Raw genomic sequence first — 22,179 nt, forward strand, 5'->3', positions numbered from 1 at the left:
CAGGATAGCGATGGGAGGCTGTGTATGAGTTTTTCCGGGCCATCTTATAACGAGATAACTCAGCCAGAAAATTATTACTGGTTGCCATGAAACCCGTAGACAGCAGAGGATAATGATGTGCATCAAACAGCTGGAGGTAATGGATGGCCATAACCTCATTCCCTTGACAATTATTTAGTACCCCACATGCTAAGGTGGCATCAATATCGGCCGGTACATTACGACTGAGAATATCAATCCCACGCTGGATATCTCTATCCTCAGCCACAACCCTTAGCCCTTCGTAGTAGATGGCAATGGGGTTGCCGGCGTCAAAGCATTTAAAGAAGAAAGGCCTGTACCGCCCTTCAATTTGGAGGCCACCATCAGGGGCATTGGATGTGTTGATTTGTGATGGATCAGTACAAAGGCAATAGATAGCAACTGTCTTTAGAACTTATTTACTGTATACTGCATTTTTCCCCCTACGACCAGCCCTTAAAATAGAACCAAGTGACCACCATCGATCTTCTGCAGCAGGGGAAACGATTTTTATGAAAACATCGTCGGGGAGATCCGACATCTTGGGTGCTCAAGCGGACATAGTGTTGTAAAAAATAATTTTATTCTAGTTTGTAGTTGAGAGGTAATAGAATAAAGAAATGGGAATATTATAACTCAGTCACTTGGTTCTATCTGTAGTTGAGAGGTAATAAATAGACTAATAATTTTATTTTTAAGCAATATCTTGGCGGAAAACCATAAATTAATCCTGTAATAGACGCATCGACGAGACCTTGGCTGCGTTTATAACTCAGCCGTCACATGAATAAACGAGACCTTTCGTTTTCCTATAAATATTATAACTCAGCCTTCAAGTCATATAAATCAGTCATTTATTTCCAGATTGTTTATTGTGATAAGTCAGTCATCACTTACTATAACTCAGTCATCACATGAATCGACGAGACCTTTCGTTTTCCCGTAAAACTATAACTCAGTCGTTAAACAATATTTTGGCAGGAAACCATAAGTTAACCTAATAATAGACGCGACCTTTCGTTTTCCTATTGTTTTTCCTTTATATTATCCTCATTCATATGTCTGACTCTCTTTCATCTCATTCTGCGTTTCTATTATTTCTCTTTATACTCGTTATTACAAAAATCACAGATCTTTCTATTTGTTACATCCTCCTATCGACATGGAAGTTGTTCCTCATATCGATGGGCAGTTTGTAAGAGATGTCGAAGCGATCATATGCGCCACTGATCGGGAGAATATTCCGGTTCTAAACCCTGGTGTGGGTTCCTGGGTTGACACAACCAATGTTATGTGGTTCAAGTTCCTTCACGTTATCTCTATCGCGATTGGAGAAATACTTCAACACAACTGGCAGCATGCGTGGCTGACGTACCGCTTGATTCCCTTCCACTTTAAGAGACGATGGTTTCTCCTCCTCGCGGTAAGATCTCTGGACAAACCACCATATTGATATTATTTTATACTCTTATCATTTCTTTCCTTTAATTGTAGCGTAAATACACGTGGGATCCAAAGCATACTTTAACGGTCTGGACGCAGTTTAATTTGGTGGCTAGGACGTTATACAGAGCCCAAATGCGTGCCCTCAAGAGGATATGGGCAAAAGGTGGCAATAAACCCGAGATGCCGAGTAGCATAGTTTGGAATGATTTGGTCAATATGTTTGAAGAATTTGGCCCAGATGACGTCGGTTTCAGAAAGTGATTTCCATTGTACTTTCGTGTCGTCTTCTATATGAAATATGAACTATGAACTAGGAACTACGATAGTGTGTTTTTTGTTTTTTTTTTTTTTAATTTCGTTTATGTTGTACCTTCATATTAATATAAATCAGTCGTTATTTCGACATCTCAGCCATTAAGGAATGATAACTCAACCATCCAGTTCGATAAATCAAACACAATCTTTAATAACTCAGCCATCACTTTATCTTAATTATTTACATAACTCAGTCGTAAATAACGATAACTCAGCCAACCCTCAAATTAGAATGTGTAAAAATCACTCTAAGTCTATAAATATACCTTTTTATTGGTTTTAATGATAGTAATAATTCTAGTGATTTTTTGCGATTCCCTATCAACACTTTTTGTGACATCGAGAGACGTTTTAATATTTATTACGAGTCTGGCAGAACAAAAGATCCAGGAAAGAAAGAAGAATACGTTTTCATATAAATGAGAAGACCATAAACGCTAACTGAGCCGTGATAAACTATAACTCAGCCATCACTCCAATTATAAGGCTAAATAACCGACCAAACCGAACCGAACCGAAAAACTAATTTTCCCCTTTTCGATTAAGTACGAATATATTCGGCTTGCTATCGGTTATATTAAGTTAATCAACCTAATTTGGATAACATTTGGATTATTTATGGTTATATATTCATCTAACCAACCGATAACCGGAAATAACCGAAAAGTAATTTCAAAAATTTTTAAATTTTCAAATGGTTATCATATTAATATATCCAAATTACCACTTTAAACCAATCACAATATAACCAAAACCAAACTGTTAAATTAAAACTCATAATGTTTGAAATATGAACCTTACACCCCAAACCCTAACCCTAACCCCTAACCCCTAAAGGTCATATTTTGATCAGAATGTGCAAAAGTCACATTTAGTCTATAATTATTACTTTTTATTGGTTATAATGATTGTAATATTCATTTTTCAATTCTAAATTTAAATTTTGAGTTATAATAATTTAAATTTACATACATTTCATAAGTCAGTCGTGTAAGTCAATAACTCAGCCATCACTTAGTGACTTTGTCGGAATGTTTTTATTTTTTTATTTGATTTTTGAGTTCAATATTTTAATTATTTTGTATAATATATAGTGAAAAAACTGACTTTGGAGGATGTTTTACGCGTGTGGATCTGAGCATGAACATAATTATTGTTCGGGTTTCCCCAACAACACTTTTTGTAAGATCGAGGCACGTTGTAATCGGATAAATTAAAAGAACGAAAGACCAAGGAAAGAAAGAAGAATACGTTTTCATATTATTGAGGACCGTAAACAATAACTCAGCCATCATAAACAGTATCTCAGCCAACCCTCAAATTAGAAAGACTAAATAACCGACCAAACCGAACCAAACCGAAATTTTTTTTCCCCAATTTGGTATTTTTTTATTGGTATGTTTGGTTATTCGGTTATATTAAGCTAATCTACTTAATTACATTATATTTTAGGTCATTTATGGTTATATATTAATCTAACAGACCCATAACCGGAAATAACCAATAATTAATTTCAAATTTTTAAAAAATATATTCAAATGGTAATCATATTAGTATATCCATATTATCACCTTAAACCAAACACAGTAGAACCAAAACCAAACTGTTAAATTAAAAACAAATAATGTTACTCATCTACACCCCAAACTCTAACGCTAACCCTAACCCTAACCCCTAAATGTCATGTTTTGAATGTTTTACACATTTTGATCAGAATGTGTAAAAATCACTCTTTGTCTATAATTATTACTCATTATTGGTTATAATAATTGTAATATTCATTTTTCAATTCTAAATTTAAATTTTGAGTTATAGTAATTTAAATTTACATATATTACATAAGCCAGCCGTTTATGTCGATAAATCAGCCATACCATTCAATTGTTGGGGGTTTTTTTTTTCATTGAAAAAGGTTCAAAAATTTGAATTCAAATTTTGAATTTCTTTTTATTTTAATAATAAATCGTTGTAAATGTGTATATTACGCGTGTGGATGATAACAAGAAACATAATTATTGTTTGCGTCTCCCCAACAACACTTTTTGCATAACTCAGCCGTAACATCATTGTAAAGTACATAACTCAGTCGTAACGTATATTATTGTTATACGACGTCGTTCGATTTAATGTTTTAGTATAAATGATGGGATTGTAGTGATTTTGTGTTTTAGTATTCGAGATCGAGTCAAGATGATGGCGCAGAGAGATATCTACGGCGGCAGCTCCAGGGCTGATGAGAACACTCAACCGTAAATTCATAACTCAGCCGTGTGATGTATATAACTCAACCGTAACTTAACCGTAAATCAGCCATAACTTTGAAAATAGACAAATCAATGTTTTACATACCCAAGTAAAATTCCTACCAAAGGAAATCCAAATGTTTTACAAATGATAGTACAATTCCTACTAAAAGAGACAAAACGAAGGGCATAATGCATTATCGCACCTGATCCATAAAATCAGGTGCCTCATCGTAGATTTTTGCTGCCATTTTAACCCGTATAGCCTGGATATTTTGATCACATATGCCATCGAAAGACAAACCAAGCGCTAGACATTCTACAAACTTTAGAGCGTACACGCTACAGTCACCAACCTGTACTTTTGGAGGGACCTTGGAGACACTCTTCCTCCTGAAACTGAACTGATCAAAAGTAGGTGTACGATATTTTTGAGGAACTATATCGTTCATCACTGCTGGAATCATCTGCGTAAACGCCCTACAAGCATTCAGCATTCTAATATCACTGTCTTTGGTTACTTGACCCATGATGCTATCATAGCAATCAATATGCCATCTGATGAGATCCACGTGCAGCGCCACCTAGTGATTGCCTCCTGTTTGTGGAGTAATATACAGGTGTTCCACTTCTTCTATCCACTTCATTTTAGTCGGTTGATCTAGTGGAGCCAAACCATTAACTTAATCTTCGTAATTGTTGCCTTTGAATTTAAACATTTTGGGTTTCATCTTGAACTGAGCATAGTCACGAACTATCGTAGTGGTGTACCACGGGTCTATAAACGCAATGCATTTTTTGTGGAATGGGAAGGGATCTCGTTTGTACCTAACCCTGAGGAGTCTCATAAACGCGCCCATATGCTGTAAAACAGATAATAACAACTCAACCATTATGTATTATAACTCAGCAGTAAACTTAATAAGTCAATCATTATGTATTATATCTCAGCCGTAAACATAATAAGTCAGCCATTATGTATTATATCTCAGCCGTAAATATTATAACTCAGACATCAAGTTAAACTTACTTCATCAGACAGCCACCCAAACCCATCATCCTTCACTAGCTAGTTCTTTCTTTCGGTGATGAGAGTCCTATAGAATTCAATATTGGGTGTTGACTTGCCTAATCGTGTATCCCTGAGAAACAAATAAGAATTAATATAATGTTAACAAGCTGTGATTAACAAGGGTCTAAAGGGTCATACTCGGCGCTCTTAAGGAACTCTAAAAGTTTCTTCAACTTGACGGGATCAACAGGTGCCAGAGGATCATATATTCCAGGTCCAGGTACACAGTTCTTCCTCATGTACGTCAGTCCGTTGTCTCCAATATAAGGAAAAATCCTCACTTGTGTAGCTTGTTATGTATTCAATGCACTTCCATCCGGGGACAGCTTAACACTCTCCAGCCTAAAAGCTTTGATTCTATCAAGCCTAATTTTTTCCTCCTCATCATCCTCAAATTCAGGTTCAAGGACATCAGTTTCAGCCTTAAACTCGGATGTCATATCACATAGACTGTTGTCAGCAGCGTCGGCACCAGCGTTTGCACCAGCTTCGGCTTCTCCCTCATTCAAAACAGGTTCTACAAATTGCAACGACTTCAAGGCAGTAGGCTTAGTAGTCTTTCTACCTCTTCTCTTGTGCGGATTATCTCCAACCTTCTTTTCCGCCAACTCTTTGACCTTCTTTCCACCAACTCGTTGGCCTTCTTTGCAGCCGCCGCCTTATCTTTGGCCTTCTTTGCCACAACCTCTTTGGCCTTCTTTGCATCTAATTCTTTGTCCTTCTTTGCATCTTTGGCATTTTTCCGCGTGTGAGGCCGTTGATTTGGTTTCGTAGCAGCTGGAGACTTCTCCATGAAATTAAGAGGATCATCTTTATCAAAATCTTTATCCAGATTCCTACTGACCCCAGCCAAACCACTGCCATCTACCTGTATAACATAGCGAAGAAAATTAAAGATAATGATAACTCAAGCTAAACATTATGGAAAATCAGCCATAACATTAACATAATTCAGACATTACAAAGGATTGTTGACAGAGTAGTTTTGTTGCATTTTTCCTGGAACTGCTGGTGGACCTTTTGGTGTCAACAGTTTTTCCCGAAGGTCTTCTAGTAACAGGTTCTTTATTTTGAAATTTTTATAATTTGAACACTCATCAAAAGTGTTTTGGCCAGTTTGCCCAACACCCATGGAAAGCACGTGCTCTTTCATCTGTTTGAGATCACTCTCAACAGATCCAAACCTGGTTTCAAACCTTTCATTAATCCTCCTTTCTATTTAATCTCCAATGTGTTTTTCCAAGGTGTCAAACCTTGAGGTTAAATTAGACACCAACTCAGTGAGAGTTCCAACCGACCCAACCGACACATCTTCTCCAGCATCTTCCTCCTCACTAGCACACTGAAACAAATGCACAAATCGTCGTAAACAAGTTAACGAAAGATTAACATATATTATAAACTCACTATACACCATATCTCTTACCTTCATTACTTTCTTCTTCTTCTTCTTCCCCTTCTGTGCAGCTCCTTCACCAGATTCACCACCCTGACAGTTGGAAACTTCCACCTTTTTGACTTTCTGCTTCTTTGCGGGAGGAGATTCAGAATCAACAGCTGCTTTAGCTTTTAGCTTTTTCTTCTTATCACTCCCCTTAACATCCCAAAAACCTTTAACAAACTTATCCTCATGTATGTCTTGGATAAGGCGATAAACTGTTGGGTCGTCTTTTTGATCTGGCCACGTATGAAATAGCTCGCGTACATCATCCTTTATAACCATTTTAGTCACACGCAGCTGTAACATAAGAGAATATGAGACCCATCAGTAAACAATACCTCAGCCATCACTAAATCATAACTCATCCATCAATAAACTATAACTCAGCCATCACTAAATCATAACTCAGTCAGTACTAAACAATCACTCAACCAGATATAAACCTTACCTCACCAAGCGCTTTGATCTCTTCAGCAATTACGGTTTACAGCGTTGAACGTGTACGGTTTCCACCCCATCGAAGCAACGGTATGCCACCATTTTTTTTCTTTTTTTGCATCCCCAAATCGTTCTCCAAAGATTTGGACTGACTCATACGCCCAAGCCTGTAACACGGGTGTAAAACCACTAAGGGTGTACGAGTTTTCCGTAGGCTTCAACATCTTTATAGAATCAACAAGAGCTTCAAATGCTGACCGACCCCACGGATAAGTCTTCACGGCTTCATCATCAAAAACTATTTTCGCACTTTCAAATCGTATTCTAGAGTTCTGATGGATGGCATAAAGTCCAATGGCTTGAAAACACAACAGCCCCAACCATTTACGACGATCACGGTTTACCCACCCCGGCACACTTTTAATGCTTCCCTGAGTTCATTTCATGATGGACCTTCCCCACCAGGCACTTTCAAAAGTCTGAAGAACTCTTTGTGTTCCTCTTCAAGTTCAAACCGTACAGTAGGCATTGGGTCTATGTTTAACCCCATGACATGAGCAAATTCATTCAACCCAAACCTGATACGGTGACCGCCAACGACAAACCAAAGCTCATTCTTAGGTACCCTTAACTGGTTACATAGTAGGAAATGTACAACCTTACCAGACCAGACGAATTGGCTATCAACTAGCTTAGAGATTATTCCAATAGGTACTTTCTTCGTTTCATCCAACGCATCATGTCCTATTGATTCCCTGATCGCAGGGAATTTTCCCATCCTGAAATTGGTATTAATTTGCTTACTATATAGAATAGACTTCATTTCTGGCCAAAGTCTTGGGGGGTAATCCCTTGCTTGTTCTTCAGAAATATCCTTAGCTATCTGATAAATATAATTCAGCAGTAAATCATAAAATAAATCAGCCATAACCTATGACAAACTCAGACGCAATGCATATAATAACTCCGCCACAAATACATAACTCAGCCGTAAAGCATAAGATATCTCAGTCCCAAATTCATTGTTAACCATAGCTCAGCCACATCAACAAACAAACTCAACCATCGAATCGAATATATCTAACAAATAAAGAGGAAGACACATACCGGAACTCGAAGAAGAGACGGCTTAGACGGAAATGAACAAGACAACGACAACGAAGAGAGAAAGAGCGAATGAGGATATCGAGCGAGAACGGCAAGAGATAACGGCAAGAGAGTAGAGAAAGACAGATTATCGCCAGCGGAATTAGGGTTCGTCGAGAGAGGGAGAGATATCGTCGAGAGAGAGTTTTTTTTTTCGGTTTGTGAACATTTAAAAACTGTTCACTTTCCCTCTCATTGAAATAAACAAAGAAACTGTCGATTCTGGAAAGATAACTCAGCCGTCATAAACGATATCTTAGGCAACCCTCAAATTAGAATGACTAAATAACCGAGTAAACCGAACCGAACCAAAATTTTTTTTTATTGAGTTGGTATTTTTGTATTGGTATGTTTGCTTACTTTCGGTTTTATTCGGCTTATTTCGGTTATATTAGGCTAATCTACTTAGTTACAAAATATTTTGGGTTATTTATGGTTATATATTCATCTAACCGACCCATAACCAAAAATAACCAAAAATTAATTTCAAATTTTTTAAAAAATATCCAAATGGTAATCATATTAGTATATCCATATTACTACCTTAAACCAAACACATTAGATACAAAACCAAACTGTTAAATTAAAAACAAATAATGTTACTCATCTAAACCCTACATATCAAACCCTAAACCCTAACCCTAACCCTAATCCCTAAACGTCATGTTTTGGTATGTTTGACACATTTTGATCCGAATGTGTAAAAATCACTCTTTCTCTATAATTCTTATTTTTTATTGGTTATAATAAAAGTAATATTCATTTTTCCATTCTAAATTTAAATTTTGAGTTATAATAATCTTATTTTACAAATATCTCATAACTCAGCCGTTTAAGTCAATAACTCAGCCATTACTTTGTCAAATAACTGGGCCCTTTTTTTAATTAAAAAGAAATCAAAGTCCTTATTAATAATAAATCGTTTAAAATATATTTATTACGCGTGTGGATGATAACAAGAAACATAATTATTGTTTGCGTCTCCCCAACAATACTTTTTGTATTCCCGAGCGGGTATATAATAAATTAATATGGCCGTTAATAACTCAGCCGTAAAACCATTATTATGGCCATTGAATAAGTCAGCCGTAACATCGTTATTAATTTAACTGACTATCCTAAGTCAGTCGTGTAAAGAACACAACTCAGCCTTCACGTATATTACTGTGAAACGACGCCGTTCGATATATTGTTTTAGTAGAAATTATGGGATTTGTTGTGATTTATTGCTTTAGTAATCGAGATCGAGTCAAGATGATGGCGCATAGAGATATCTACGGCGGCAACTCCAGGGCTGATGAGAAAACTGCTTCTGAAGCTCTAGCTGAGTTAGATCTCTGGACTATCTAAAATCTCAAAGCATTATCTTAATATTGTGTTTGTAGAACTATAGGAGCTGAATCGTAATGAAATAAATATGAAAATGAGGTATGGCGTAATCCGGAGGCGTGACAAGGGCGTTCCAATCGGGTGTACTTGCGATGCGGTGCTTCTCGTTGCCACTTCTAATGATCCTAGCACGAGAGGAGAACGTTATTTCAGTTGTCCATATGACATCACAGATGTAACGATTTTTGTACTCTTATTTTTGAGGTTTGTGTTCTGCTTCTGATTTTTTATTTAGTGTAATATGAATTATGTACTATTTGTAAGGGTCCCGGTCAAGGCTGCGGTTTTAGGAAGTGGTGGACTGATGCATTGCACGAAAATTTTAGGGTTATTCAGGAGGAGAAGAATGAGAAGAAGCAGGACTTGGATGCAGCCAAGAAGCGCATCGAGATTGAAGAAGAAATGATCTTGAATATGGAAAAGAAATATGACGTGCTGGAGAAGAAGTTTGAGAGCTTGAACAAGTATCTGTGAGATTAGTCAAGCTCCGTTGTTTTATTTTTTATTTGGAATTGATATGAACTTTCTATGTTGTGGTGTTTTATCAATCTATTTTAATAACTCAGTCATGATTAATTATAACTCAGCCGTGATAAACGATATCTCAGCCAACCTTCAAATTAGAATGACTAAATAACCGACTAAACCGAACCGAACCAAAAAATAATTTTTTTCCAATTTGGCATTTTTGAATTGGTATGTTTGGTTAATTTCAGTTATATTCGGCTTACTTTCGGTTATATTAGGCTAATCTACTTAATTACAATATATTTTGGGTTATTTATGGCTATATATTAATCTAACCGACCCATAACCGGAAATAACCAAAAAAAAATATTCAAATGGTAATCATATTAGTATATCCATATTACCGCCTTAAACTAAACACATTAAAACACATTAGAACCAAAACCAAAAAACAAATAATGTTACTCATCTGAACCCTATATCTCAAACCCTAAACCCCAACCCTAACCCTAACCCTTAAACGACATGTGTTGTATATTTTACACATTCTGATGAGAATGTGTAAAAATTAATCTTTCTCTATAATTATTACTTTTTATTGGTTATAATAATTGTAATATTCATATTTCAATTGTACATTTAAATATTGAGTTATAATAATGTAAAATTACAAATTTTTCATAAGTCAGTCGTGTAAGTCAATAACTCAGCCATCACTTAGTCACTTTGTCGGAATTTTTTTATTTTTTATTCGAATTTTGAGTTCAATTTTTTAATTATTTTGTATAATATATTGTGAAAAAGCTAACTTTATAAATTTATTGCGCGAGCAGGAACAAAATTATTGTTTGAGTTTCCCCAACAACACTTTTTGTAATATCGAGGCACGGCACGAAAGACCAAACGAAGCCGTATCAAGTACATAACTCAGCCGTACAAAGTACATAACTCAGCCATAATATATATGTTTATTTAATATTTAATTATAATTCAGCTGTGTGAAGTACATAACTCAACCGTAACATTGAAAAGATACTAAAAAAGGACTTTCTTATCCAAGTACAATTCCTACCAAAAGAAATCCAAATGTTTCCAATATCCAAGTACAATTCCTACCAAAAGAAATCCAAATGTTTTTTACACAAACTGATTCATAAAATCAGGTGCCTCATCGTAGATTTCTGCTGCCATTTTAACACGTAGAGCCTGGATATTTTGATCACAGATTCCATCGAAAGACATACCAAGCGCTAGACATTCTATAAACTTTAAAGCGTACACGCCACAGTCATCAACCTGTACGTTTTGCGGGACCTTGGAGACAGTCCTCCTCCTGAAGGTAAACTGTTTGTACGTATGTGTACGATATTCGTGAGGAACGTTCTCGTTCATCATTGCTGGAATCATCCGTGTAAACGCCCTACAAGTAATCAATATTTTTTCCTCACTTTCATTGGTTACTTGTCCGACGATGCTATCATAGCAATCAATATGCCCCCTAATCAGATCCACGTGCAGCGCCACCCAGTGATCGCCTCCAGTTTGTGGAGCAATATACAAGTGATCCACATCTTCAATCCACTTCAAATTAGTCTTTTGATCTGAAGGTACTAAACCTTTCACTAAATCTTCATAACTATTGCTAGTGAATTTAAACAGCTTGGGTTTCATCTCGAACTGACGAAGTTCACGAACCATCATACTGGTGAACCACAGGTCTATAAACGCAATGCGTTTGTTGTGATATGGGAAGGGATCTTGGTTGTATCTTTCCCTAAGGAGTCTCATAAACGCGGCCATGTGCTGTAAAAAAGGTAACAGAGTAAAGAACAGCAACTCAGCCACTATGTTTTAAATAACTCAGACAACGACAACAATAACTAAGACATTAAGATAAACTTACTTCATCAGAAAGCCACCCATAGGTACCATATTTTTTTGGCCTCACTGGACAGTTCTTTCGTTCGGTGATTAGTTGCCTATAGAATTCAATTTCGATTCCACCTTTTTTTAACGGAATATTCCTAACAAACAAATAAACACAAGTTAATATAATGTTAACAAGCTGTGATTAACTTGTTAAGAAAAAGGATCTAAAGGGTCATATTTGGCGCTCTTAAGGAACTCCAAAAGTTTCTGCAACGTGACCGGATCAACAGGTGCCAGAGGATCATATATTCCAGGTCCAGGTACACAGTTCTTCCTCATGCACGTCAGTCTGTTGTCTCCAATATAAGGAAAAATCCTCGCTTGTGGAACTTGTTGTGTATTCAATGCACTTCCATCCGGGGACAGCTTAACACTCTACAGCCTAAAAGATTTAATTCTATCAAGCCTAATCTTTTCCTCCTCATCATCCTCAGATTCAGGTTCAAGTTTGTTGGCTTCAGCAATAAACTGGTCTGTAATATCACAAAAACTGCTTTCAGCAGCTTCTGCACCAGCTTCTCCTTTATTCAAACCTACATATGGTACAATAGACAACGACCTAACAGCAGTAGGATTTTTAGGCTTTCTATATCTACCTCTTTTCTTTTCCTGAATGTCTCCAGCCACAGCTACTTCTTTGGCCTTCTTTACCGTAGCTACTTCTTTGGCCTTCTTTGCAGCCGCCTCTAACTCTTTGGCATTTCTCCTCGTGAAAGGCCGTGTTATCGTATCAACTGGTTTCTTAGAAGCTGGAGACTTCTTAGCAGGTGGAGACTTCTGAAGGAAATCAATAGGATTATCAAAATCATCCATCAGATTCTTACTGATCCCATCCAAACCACTGCCATCAACAGATCCCTGTATAACATAGCGAAGACAATTAACGATAATGATAACTCAACCTAAACATTCTGGAAAATCAGCCATAAATTATCATAAATCAGACATTACCGGAGGACTGTTGACAGAGTAGTTTTGTTGCATTTTTCCTGGAACTGCTGGTGGACCTTTTGGTGTCAACAGTTTATCCCGAAGGTCTTATGGTAACAAGTTCTTTATTATGAAATTTTTATAATTTGAAAACGCAGATGTCGTGTTTATCTCAGGTCCCGTGTTTTGGCCAGTTTGTCAAACACCCATGGAAAGAACGTGATCTTTCATCTGTTTGAAATCACGAGCAAAAGATCCAAACCTGGTTTCCATCCTTTCATTCATCTTCTTTTCCAACCTGGTTTCCAAACTATCTCCAATCTTCTTCTCTAGATCAGAAGGCATATTGGCAATGTTTGTATCAAGGGTGTCAAATCTTGAGTTTAACCTAGACACCAAGTTAACAAGAGTTCTAACCGACACATCTTCCCCCGCTTCTTCCTCCTCATTAGCCAAATGAAACAAATACACAAACTGTCGTAAACAAGCTAACAAAAGGTTACATAAAATAGAAACTCACTATACACCATATAACTTACCTTTTTCCTTTCTTCTTCCTCTCATGTGCAGCTCCTGCTCCTTCACCAGATTAACCACCCTGAATGGTGGAAGTTTCATCCTTCTGGACTTTCCGCTTCTTTGCGGGATGAGATTCAGGCTCAACAGCTGCTTTAGCTTTCTTTTTCTTCTTCTTCTTATCACTCCCCCCTTAGCCTCCCAAAAACCTTTAACAAACGTATTCATATGTATGTCTTAGATCAGGCGATCAACAAATGGGTCGTCTTCTTGATCTGGCCACGTATGAAATAGATCGCAGCCATTTTCTTTCATAACCATTTTACAGACACGCAGCTGTAACATAAGAGATTATGAAACCCATCATTAATTTTTAACTCAGCCATCACTAAACCATAACAGAAACATAACTCAGCCATCATAGAACATAAATCATCCATCATAGAACCATAACTCAGCCATCACTAAACCATGACTAAGCAATCACTAAACCATAACTTAGCAATCACTAAACCATGACTCAGCAATCACTAAACTAAATAATAATTCAACCACTGATAAACCATATCTTAGCCATCATTTAAAACAATAACTCAGCCAGTAACTATCAGTCTATCATAACACAATCAAAACCTTACCTCACCAAGCGCTTTGATCTCTTCAGCAATAACCGTTTCCATCGTTGAACGTGTACGGTTTCCATGCCATCGAAGCAACGGTATGGCATCATCTTCAGCTGATGCATTTCCAAACCGATCTCCAAAGCATTTGATGGACTCATACGACCAAGCCTGTAACACGGGTGTAAACCCACTAAGGGTGTACGATTTCCCCGTAGGCATCAACAACTTTATGCTATCAACAAGGTCTTCAAATGCTGACCGACCCCACAGATAAGTCTTCATTGCTTCATCATCAAAAACTTTTTGGCACTTTCATATGGAATTCTACAGTTATGATGCAAACCATCAAGTCCAATTTGTTGGAGAAGCAACAGCCCCAACCATTTACGGTGATCAGGGTTTATCCATGACCGGCACACTTTCAGTCCTTCCTTGAGTTCATTTAATGATGGACCTTCCCCACCAGACACTTTCAAAAGTTTGAAGAACTCTTTGTGTTCCTCTTCAAGTTCAAACCGTTCTGTCGGCACTGGGTCTATGTTTAACCCCGTTACATGAGCAAATTCATTCAACCCAAACCTGATAGGTTGACCACCGACGACAAACCAAAGCTCCTTCTTATGTACCCTTAACTGGTTACATAGTAGGAAATGTATTAGCTTACCAGACCAGACGAATTGGCTATCAACTAGCTTAGAGATTATTCCAATAGATAGATCCTTCGTTTTTTCCAACACATCCTGTCCTATTGCTTCCCTAATCGCAGAGAATTCTCCCATCCTCAAATTGGTATTAATTTCTCTTAACTCTAGATTAGAGTTTCCTTCCGCGTAAAGTCTTGGGGGTAATCCCTTGCTTGTTCTTCAGAAATATTCACCATCGACATCTGATAAATAATATTATTCATAAGTAAATCATAAAATAAATCAGCCAAAACATAAAACAAACTCATACACAATGCATAACATAACTCAGTCACAAATACATAACTCAGATCTAAAGCGCAAAATAACTCATTCACCAATACAAAACTCAGCCGTAACTCAGCCGCAAAATAAAACAAATCAGCCATCGAATCGAATAGATCTAACAAATCAGCCGTAAACCCTAAAAGTAAATCAGCCATCGAATCGAATAGATCTAACAAATCAGCCATAAATCATCGATAAAAATCCACATTCAGCCGGAAAACTCGAAACTAAACACTCGACACATACCAGAACGATTAAACGAAGACGAACACGACGATGAAGATAGAGGGAGAGCGAGCAAAGACGGCGAGAGAGAGCGACGACGAAGAAAGAGATAGCGACGACGAAGAAAAAAGATCGATTCTTTCACTGATGTGAATCTTATAATTGAAAAAAAATTCAAGAAAATTGATATTGCTCAAAGTGGAAAACTTTACATTATGTATAGAATTTCACAAAATCTTGAAGAGAAAAAAAAATTGAGTCTAAAAAACCTTGAAAAATAACAAAAACGTGGTTACTTTTACTGTTATCTTGACGGCCAAAACGTCACCGCAACATAGAGTCAGAACCAAGTCAGAGCCGCCAATGGAAGCAAAAACGAGCCAAACGAGTAATGTCCAGTGAACAACGAAGCAGAGGTGGTTAGATTAGTATCGCCGTTACCAATATCGCCGTGACCACCACCACCACGACGACGGAGACTATCAGCAAAAGCAGTATCATCATCGTTACCAAAACCGCCGTAACGTGAGAAATCAAGCGTCGAGGCAACACCAAGAATAGCAACAGAAGAAGAGATGAAAAGATCCGGTTCAGAGACAAGAACGCCGTCGAGAGTATAACCGGAAACAGAGTTGTTAGTGACGACGATCGAGTTTCCAGGTAGAAGAGTCGGGATACGAGAGAGTGGTTTCAAGATTTGGAGATCGGTGAAGGAGAGACGTTGAGGTACGATGTGATAAGCGACGGAGAGACGACGTGGAGTAGCATTGTCGCCGTTGGACGAGACGTCGGCGGAGTCGAAGTCGCTTGGGATGAAAATGGTGGCGGAGAGAGGGAGACCGAACTGGTCGTCGACGGCGGAGAGGAAATCGGCGGCCCAGCCACGAAAACCTCCGGCTCCGATCATTGCTTCGATGATTCTGTCGGCGTGTTGGTGATCTTGCGACGTTAGATACGGAGGAGAAGTGGCGGAGGTAAAGGATGAGACGACGGCGGTGATGAGAAAGAGGAGAAGGAGATGGCTTGAGGTGGCCATCGGAGAATCAAAACGGCGGCGACGTTGTAACAGAAAGAGAGAGAATCTTTTTGAGTTCGATCGTTATGATTCTTTAACACAATGAAGTAAGAACTATATTAAACAAGTTAAACATATTATTTATATTAAATATTAGGAGAAATACTTTAAAATAGACAATTATATCACATATTCTATAAATTTCCAAAACTAACACTATTTAATATATTAAAATATTTATAATTAATTTTTAGAAATTTCTTTTTTAGGTTTGGGTTCTCAATTTCATATTTAGGGTATAGTTTTGAGGGGTAGAGTTTAGTATTTTGAATTTAGGATTTAATTTAAAAAATTAATTGGTGCTATTTTTGGAATTTTAGAGATATTGTACTAAGTTTGGAAAAAAAAACTTATTTTGGTGCTATTTTTAAAAATTTCCCCTAAATTAATCTAAGTAACTCACTAAGTACTTCAACAAAATTCATAATTCCCGTAGAAAAACCTTCATAGGTTTCTCAATTATACATGTATATGCCTCTCTGGTTTAACTCCCGGTTTGGTTAAGCAATTAACCGAGATTTTTTATGTTATAAATATGGTTTTTAGCTGAAAAATTTACTGGTTTTTTTACTTTTTTAAAATCAAGTTTTTAGCTGAAAAATTGTACTTGTTATAGTTAAAATATTACTTAAAAACGTGATAAAAAATTTACCATTGGAGATGACCTAAGTTATAAAACTGGTCTCATCTTCAAATTTACTTTACAGCAGAGGTTTTTGTTCAATGGAGAGTAGAAAAATAAAAGTTGTAAGTGTTTAAAGTAACCAAAACTCTCCAAGAGCAAAAACGAACAATTTCTTGACACGGCTTTGTTTGGGAGTCAAAAACAGAGTAAAATGAAGAAAAGAAAATGGAACAAACCCAAAATATATAAGAAAACTAGAAGTAGACTCGCGTGATGTGCAAGATAATTTTTTAATAATTTTATCATATTTTAGAGTTATTAAAATATTTAAAATTTTATATTTTGTGTTTCGATAAATTATCTTATGTTTGTTGTTTGTTTTGTTTTAAATAAGTATTCTCAGTCACTTAAAATGAATGACTATTGATTAGTTAAGATTTAAACTGAAATTTTTTGTTAATATGAAAGGCTACTTTTTAAAATATTCAGTATGTATCCCATAATATATAGAGGTCTTCATGTTTTGATGCACAATCAAAATGTACGAACATTTTTTTATGTTGGAAAACTAACACTGATTATGTATAAAATAAAATGCGGCTGAGCATGGACATTATGTGTTAGTTTGTCCGCTTTTAACATAATCTATAAAACATCAATATCTTCTAAAACCATACACCTCCAAGAAGGACGAAACAGTAGCTTAAATTTCTTGAATAACATCTTCTTGAGCAGAAACTCATGCTCTTCCTTCATTCTCTGTGTAATTAATTTTGTTAATTAGATAACTAGAGGTACCATAAATAATTTTGATATTTATATATTACCAGCATGCTTCACACATGCTTAAAACTTTTTTTTTTTTTAATTTGAATGTTTTAGCAATAAAATATTTTAATCTTAATGAATTATACAAATGACTTCAAATGCATGTGTTCTAGAAGTAGAATTCTTTTTGTTGATTAATTGCATTTGGGAAAGAAAATTCTCTGTTAGATATTTCTATATTTTTATCATGTACTTATATATATTGAACATACTAAATGCAAACTGAATTTTAGTTTAGAAATGAGTAAAAAAAATGTTATTAATATATATTGATATATTATTATATCAAATAAAACTTGCTTTTTTGTTTTATACTTTTCTGTTTATATATATATAAGTTGTATTATACTCAAAATGACCAACGAAAAAGAGTAAAAACATATCATTTTATTATTGAGTTACTTTTTTTAGTGTTAACTACATAACCTAAGAGAACATAAACTAATTGTTCACCAGATATTTTTTTGTCTTCTATGTTTTTATTTCTAAAAATCATGTAATGGATGGAAGAAGAGATAACTCAAATCTTTCTACTTCTCAAAGACATTGTTTTTCTCTCTCGTTCCCTTCATCTCTCTCTCGAGAATGCAACTATATTAGCTTAGGGCGATCTTTGGATCTTTCGACTTGATAAACACGTGGTAGAGGTGGTAGAGGTGAGTCTTGTTAAATGCATATTGATGAAACTTGCACACATGGTCAAATCCCATTGCCTTGCTCTGCTTTCGGGTAAGCACTATCATCACATCATCAACAGTCGATCCTGGCTAGGAAAAATAATGGAACATATGAGAAGAGAAAAAAGTGCATACATAGTATAACCAAACAATAATGTTGTGAAAAGAAATTGGATGTTAATTATATTTTAAGAAAAGAATTAAGACTAAATTGTGTAAGAAAATAAAAACTGAATTTGGAAGAATATGGCTTTGGAAACCCATATCATGAGTTATATATCACCTACCCTAAACCATCGCAAAACCTTAAAAATACATACAAACACAGTTGTACGTTAAGGAACAAATTTAAAGTAATATTATTCGAAACAGTTAATATTTGTTTAAACTCATTTTCATGGGTAATACATACAAACACACTTGTATAAAATATATCATGTTTAATAAGTAGCATAAATGTTGTGACTAAGATATAAAATATATTAGGATTTATGAATTATGATCAAAATCTAAAATTTTGTATAATAAAAATTTATCAAATCGATCAGAAGAAAAAAAAATTACAACATTGATATACAAAATAGGCATTCGAAACAACATTTATCAACATTTACAAGTGAGAATGTGTTATGTGCCTAAGACCTTCTTCATCTAACTCTTTCTAATAAATAACATTTCACATGTTCACTACTATATATGCTCCAAAATTTCGACTCAACTTATTTATTTCAAAACCTAAAAATGTCACATAAAGGAAAAAATTAAATATTACAAAATTTAGAAAATTGTGTGAGAGGTAGAATATGATGTTTGATGAAGACTTTGTCTAGCTATTTATAGATAAATTTGTGGTAGTATGAGAGGTTTTTCAGTTTTCTTTGGGTAAAACATCATGTGAGTTATAGTTACAATTCAAAGAATAAATATACCATAGGTTTTGTCTGTGTTTTTTTCTTTTTTTTTGTAAAACACTAATTGTATTGCAATTAATACATTAAAGTGTATTGTGTTGTAAAACACTGGATGGTGGACTCCATAACCGGCCCATGTACGGCCCGTCCGTGTACGGCCCATCAGACAAAGGCCCATCGGCCTTGTCCCTTTTCCTAGTAGGATTTTGGCCTTTGTCTTTGTACTCTATATATATGTGTAACCTCATTGAGACATTAATAATAAGAATAAGAATAAGATATTTCAGCCTTTGATCTTCTAGTTTACAACACGTTATCAGCACGATCGTTTCTAAGATCCAGCTGAGCAAAACCCTAAAAACCCTAAAACCCTAACCGCCGCCGTTCATACTTCTCTTTTCACCAAACCCTAAAACTGCGGCCTCCTTCTTCCCTTGTTCGTTGAAGCTCCTGTTCGGCAATCAGTTTGTGTTCAAGAGCAAGCAAGGTTCGTGATCAAAAGTTTTGTTGGAGTTTTGTTCGAGGTTCGTGGTCCGGGGTAAGTTCTGTTCGGGAATCAAGCAAGGTTAAAACCGAGGTCTTTAGCTCCCGGTTCATATCCAGTCAGATCCCAAACAGTGGAAGGTAAACTATGATCAAACCTCCTTAGAACCTATAAAATCGAATTTGGTACTTAATCTATAAGAACCCTAAACATGTAAGTACACAATCTAACAAAGTTTAGATTTCCTAATTCCTAAAACTTAAAATCGGATTGTTTAGGGTTGTTAGATTACTTGTTAAATTGCACCAAAATATATCAAGCTTAAGAATCCGATTGTTTGATTGTTTAAATTGTTGCTTGATTGATTGTTCCATAAGAACCTAGAACTTAAGTTGTTAAAATCGATTGTTAAATCTGATTGTTCTAGGAAGATTAAAAATCCGAAAATTGCATGCACCCTTGAAATTATTGATCGAATTTGGAATAGAATTTTCCTGTAAATTTAGGTTGCATAAGAACCCTAAAATCCTAAATTAAAATCGATTTAGGTGTTTGAGAAATTCAAACCCTAAAACTAAAACATTAAAATCGGAATTATTCTATGTTTGTATAGAAAAATAAATTAGATAACTTCTAAATTAAATATAATCATTATCCTAAAGTTTGAGGAATATTTTGTTGTTATCTAAATTAAGAAAAAAAAAGGAAAACTTCTAAAATTATCTAAGAAAAGGAAATTCTAGTAAAAAGGAAATTATTGCATGCCTTAATCTATTTGATTTTGTTGTCTTGATTGCATGGAGTTAAACCACGAAATTTATAGAGAAACAAGGCATGGTTCGGTCTTAAATACCGCATGACCTAAGATTAAATTGATGGTATGGTTCGGTCTTAAATACTGCATGGCCTATTGTTTGAATGCATGGTTCGGTCTTAAATACCGCATGCTAATCGGTTGTCTATTTCAGTTTATGCAGATGGCAAGGTTGAATAACCTAGACTATGCCGTTTTGGATGTCTCTGGAAACAACTACTTGAAGGGGGCATTGGACACCAAGATAAATTTGAAGTCAAAGGACTTGTTTGAATGCATTGAAGAGGATTACGATCCGACCGAAAAGAAAAAGTACAAGGCCATTCAACACATGCGCCATCACCTTGCTGAGAGTCTCAAAGACCAGTACCTCACAATAGAGAATCCACTTGACCTTTGGACAGAGCTTAAACGCAGATACGAACACCAACAAACGGTGCTCCTACCAAAGGCTCAATTCGATTGGAAGAACCTAAGGATCCAGGATTACAAATCCGTGGATGAGTATAACTCTGAGCTTTTTAGGATTGTCTCACTCCTTAGGTTGTGTGGTACTGAAGTCACGGAGAGAGAGTTGCTAGAGAAGACTTTGTCTACTTTTAGTACTCACAATATAGTACTTCAGCAACAGTACCGTGAAAAAGGTTTCAAAACCTATGGGGACTTAATCTCATGTTTGCTACTAGCTGAGCAGAATAATGAGCTGTTGTTGATGAATAGTGCTATGAGACCTCCCGGTACAACTCCATTACCGGAAGCACACAAGGTTGATGTGGCAAAGCAGAATGAGCCTAAACAGCCTAAAGAGCCCAAGGAGACCAACTACGTTCACAGAGAAAGACATTATGGTCGTGGCCGTGGTGGCAGAGGACATGGTGGTCGTTGGGGCCAGGCAAGCCGTTTTGATGGTTATGGCCGTGGTGGTCGTGGCCGCGTGGTAGGGGCCGTGGGTCCTTTAAACCGCAAATCAAGGCTAAATCGGTTTGTCACCGATGTGGTATGTCCAACCACTGGGCTAAGAACTGCAGAACGCCTAGACATCTCATTGATGCATATCAAGAGACTTTGAAGAAGAATCCAGAGGCCAACTATGTACATCTCGATGGTGAAGAAGACTTCGACCATGAGAATGATGATTCACTAGATTTTGAGACTTCCGATTGTTTAAAGGAAGATAACTAATTTCAGTTATGAATTTAGTTTAATTTCTATGCTTTCATGCTTTAATTTTATTCTATGTATTGGATAATTATTTTGGTTTAATTTCAATGATTTTATTTAAATATTTCTTTGCTTATTTTATTAAAGTTTAAAATAAAAATTATTATCATTATAGAAATGGCTGAGGATATTAGTGTGCTAGTGGTGGACAGTGGATCCAGCCACACAATTTTGAAAGACAAAAGATATTTTATAAACCTCATATCGAAAAATGCCAATGTTAGTACAATTGCGGGTATAGCAAATTTGATTGAAGGCTACGGCCAGGCACACATATTATTGCCTAACGGCACACATATAGAATTATGTGATGCATTGTACTCACCCAGCTCTAAGAGAAGCTTATTGAGCTTTAAAGACATTCGTATGAA

General features: G+C 36.1%; 1 protein-coding gene and 1 pseudogene across 1 annotated transcript; one reads left to right on the forward strand and one right to left on the reverse strand.

Annotated features, from left to right (window-relative positions):
• Nucleotides 1-15,461: 15,461 nt before the first annotated feature.
• LOC104738389 (FAS1 domain-containing protein SELMODRAFT_448915-like) lies at nucleotides 15,462-16,269 on the reverse strand. Its single transcript, XM_010458572.3, has one exon. The coding sequence runs from the start codon at nucleotides 16,207-16,209 to the stop codon at nucleotides 15,514-15,516; it is 696 nt and encodes a 231-aa protein (XP_010456874.1). The 5' UTR covers nucleotides 16,210-16,269; the 3' UTR covers nucleotides 15,462-15,513.
• A 4,481-nt stretch (nucleotides 16,270-20,750) lies between these two features.
• LOC147929854 (uncharacterized) lies at nucleotides 20,751-21,769 on the forward strand (annotated as a pseudogene).
• Nucleotides 21,770-22,179: the final 410 nt, after the last annotated feature.

The sequence above is a fragment of the Camelina sativa genome, chromosome 13, assembly GCF_030686135.1.
Source record: "Camelina sativa cultivar CO46 ecotype springtype chromosome 13, ASM3068613v1".
NCBI classification, from domain to species: domain Eukaryota; kingdom Viridiplantae; phylum Streptophyta; class Magnoliopsida; order Brassicales; family Brassicaceae; genus Camelina; species Camelina sativa.

Bases quoted from the DNA above. Each gene is read 5' to 3' on its own strand.
- LOC104738389 (XM_010458572.3), bottom strand. From the start codon at position 16,209: ATGGCCACCTCAAGCCATCTCCTTCTCCTCTTTCTCATCACCGCCGTC.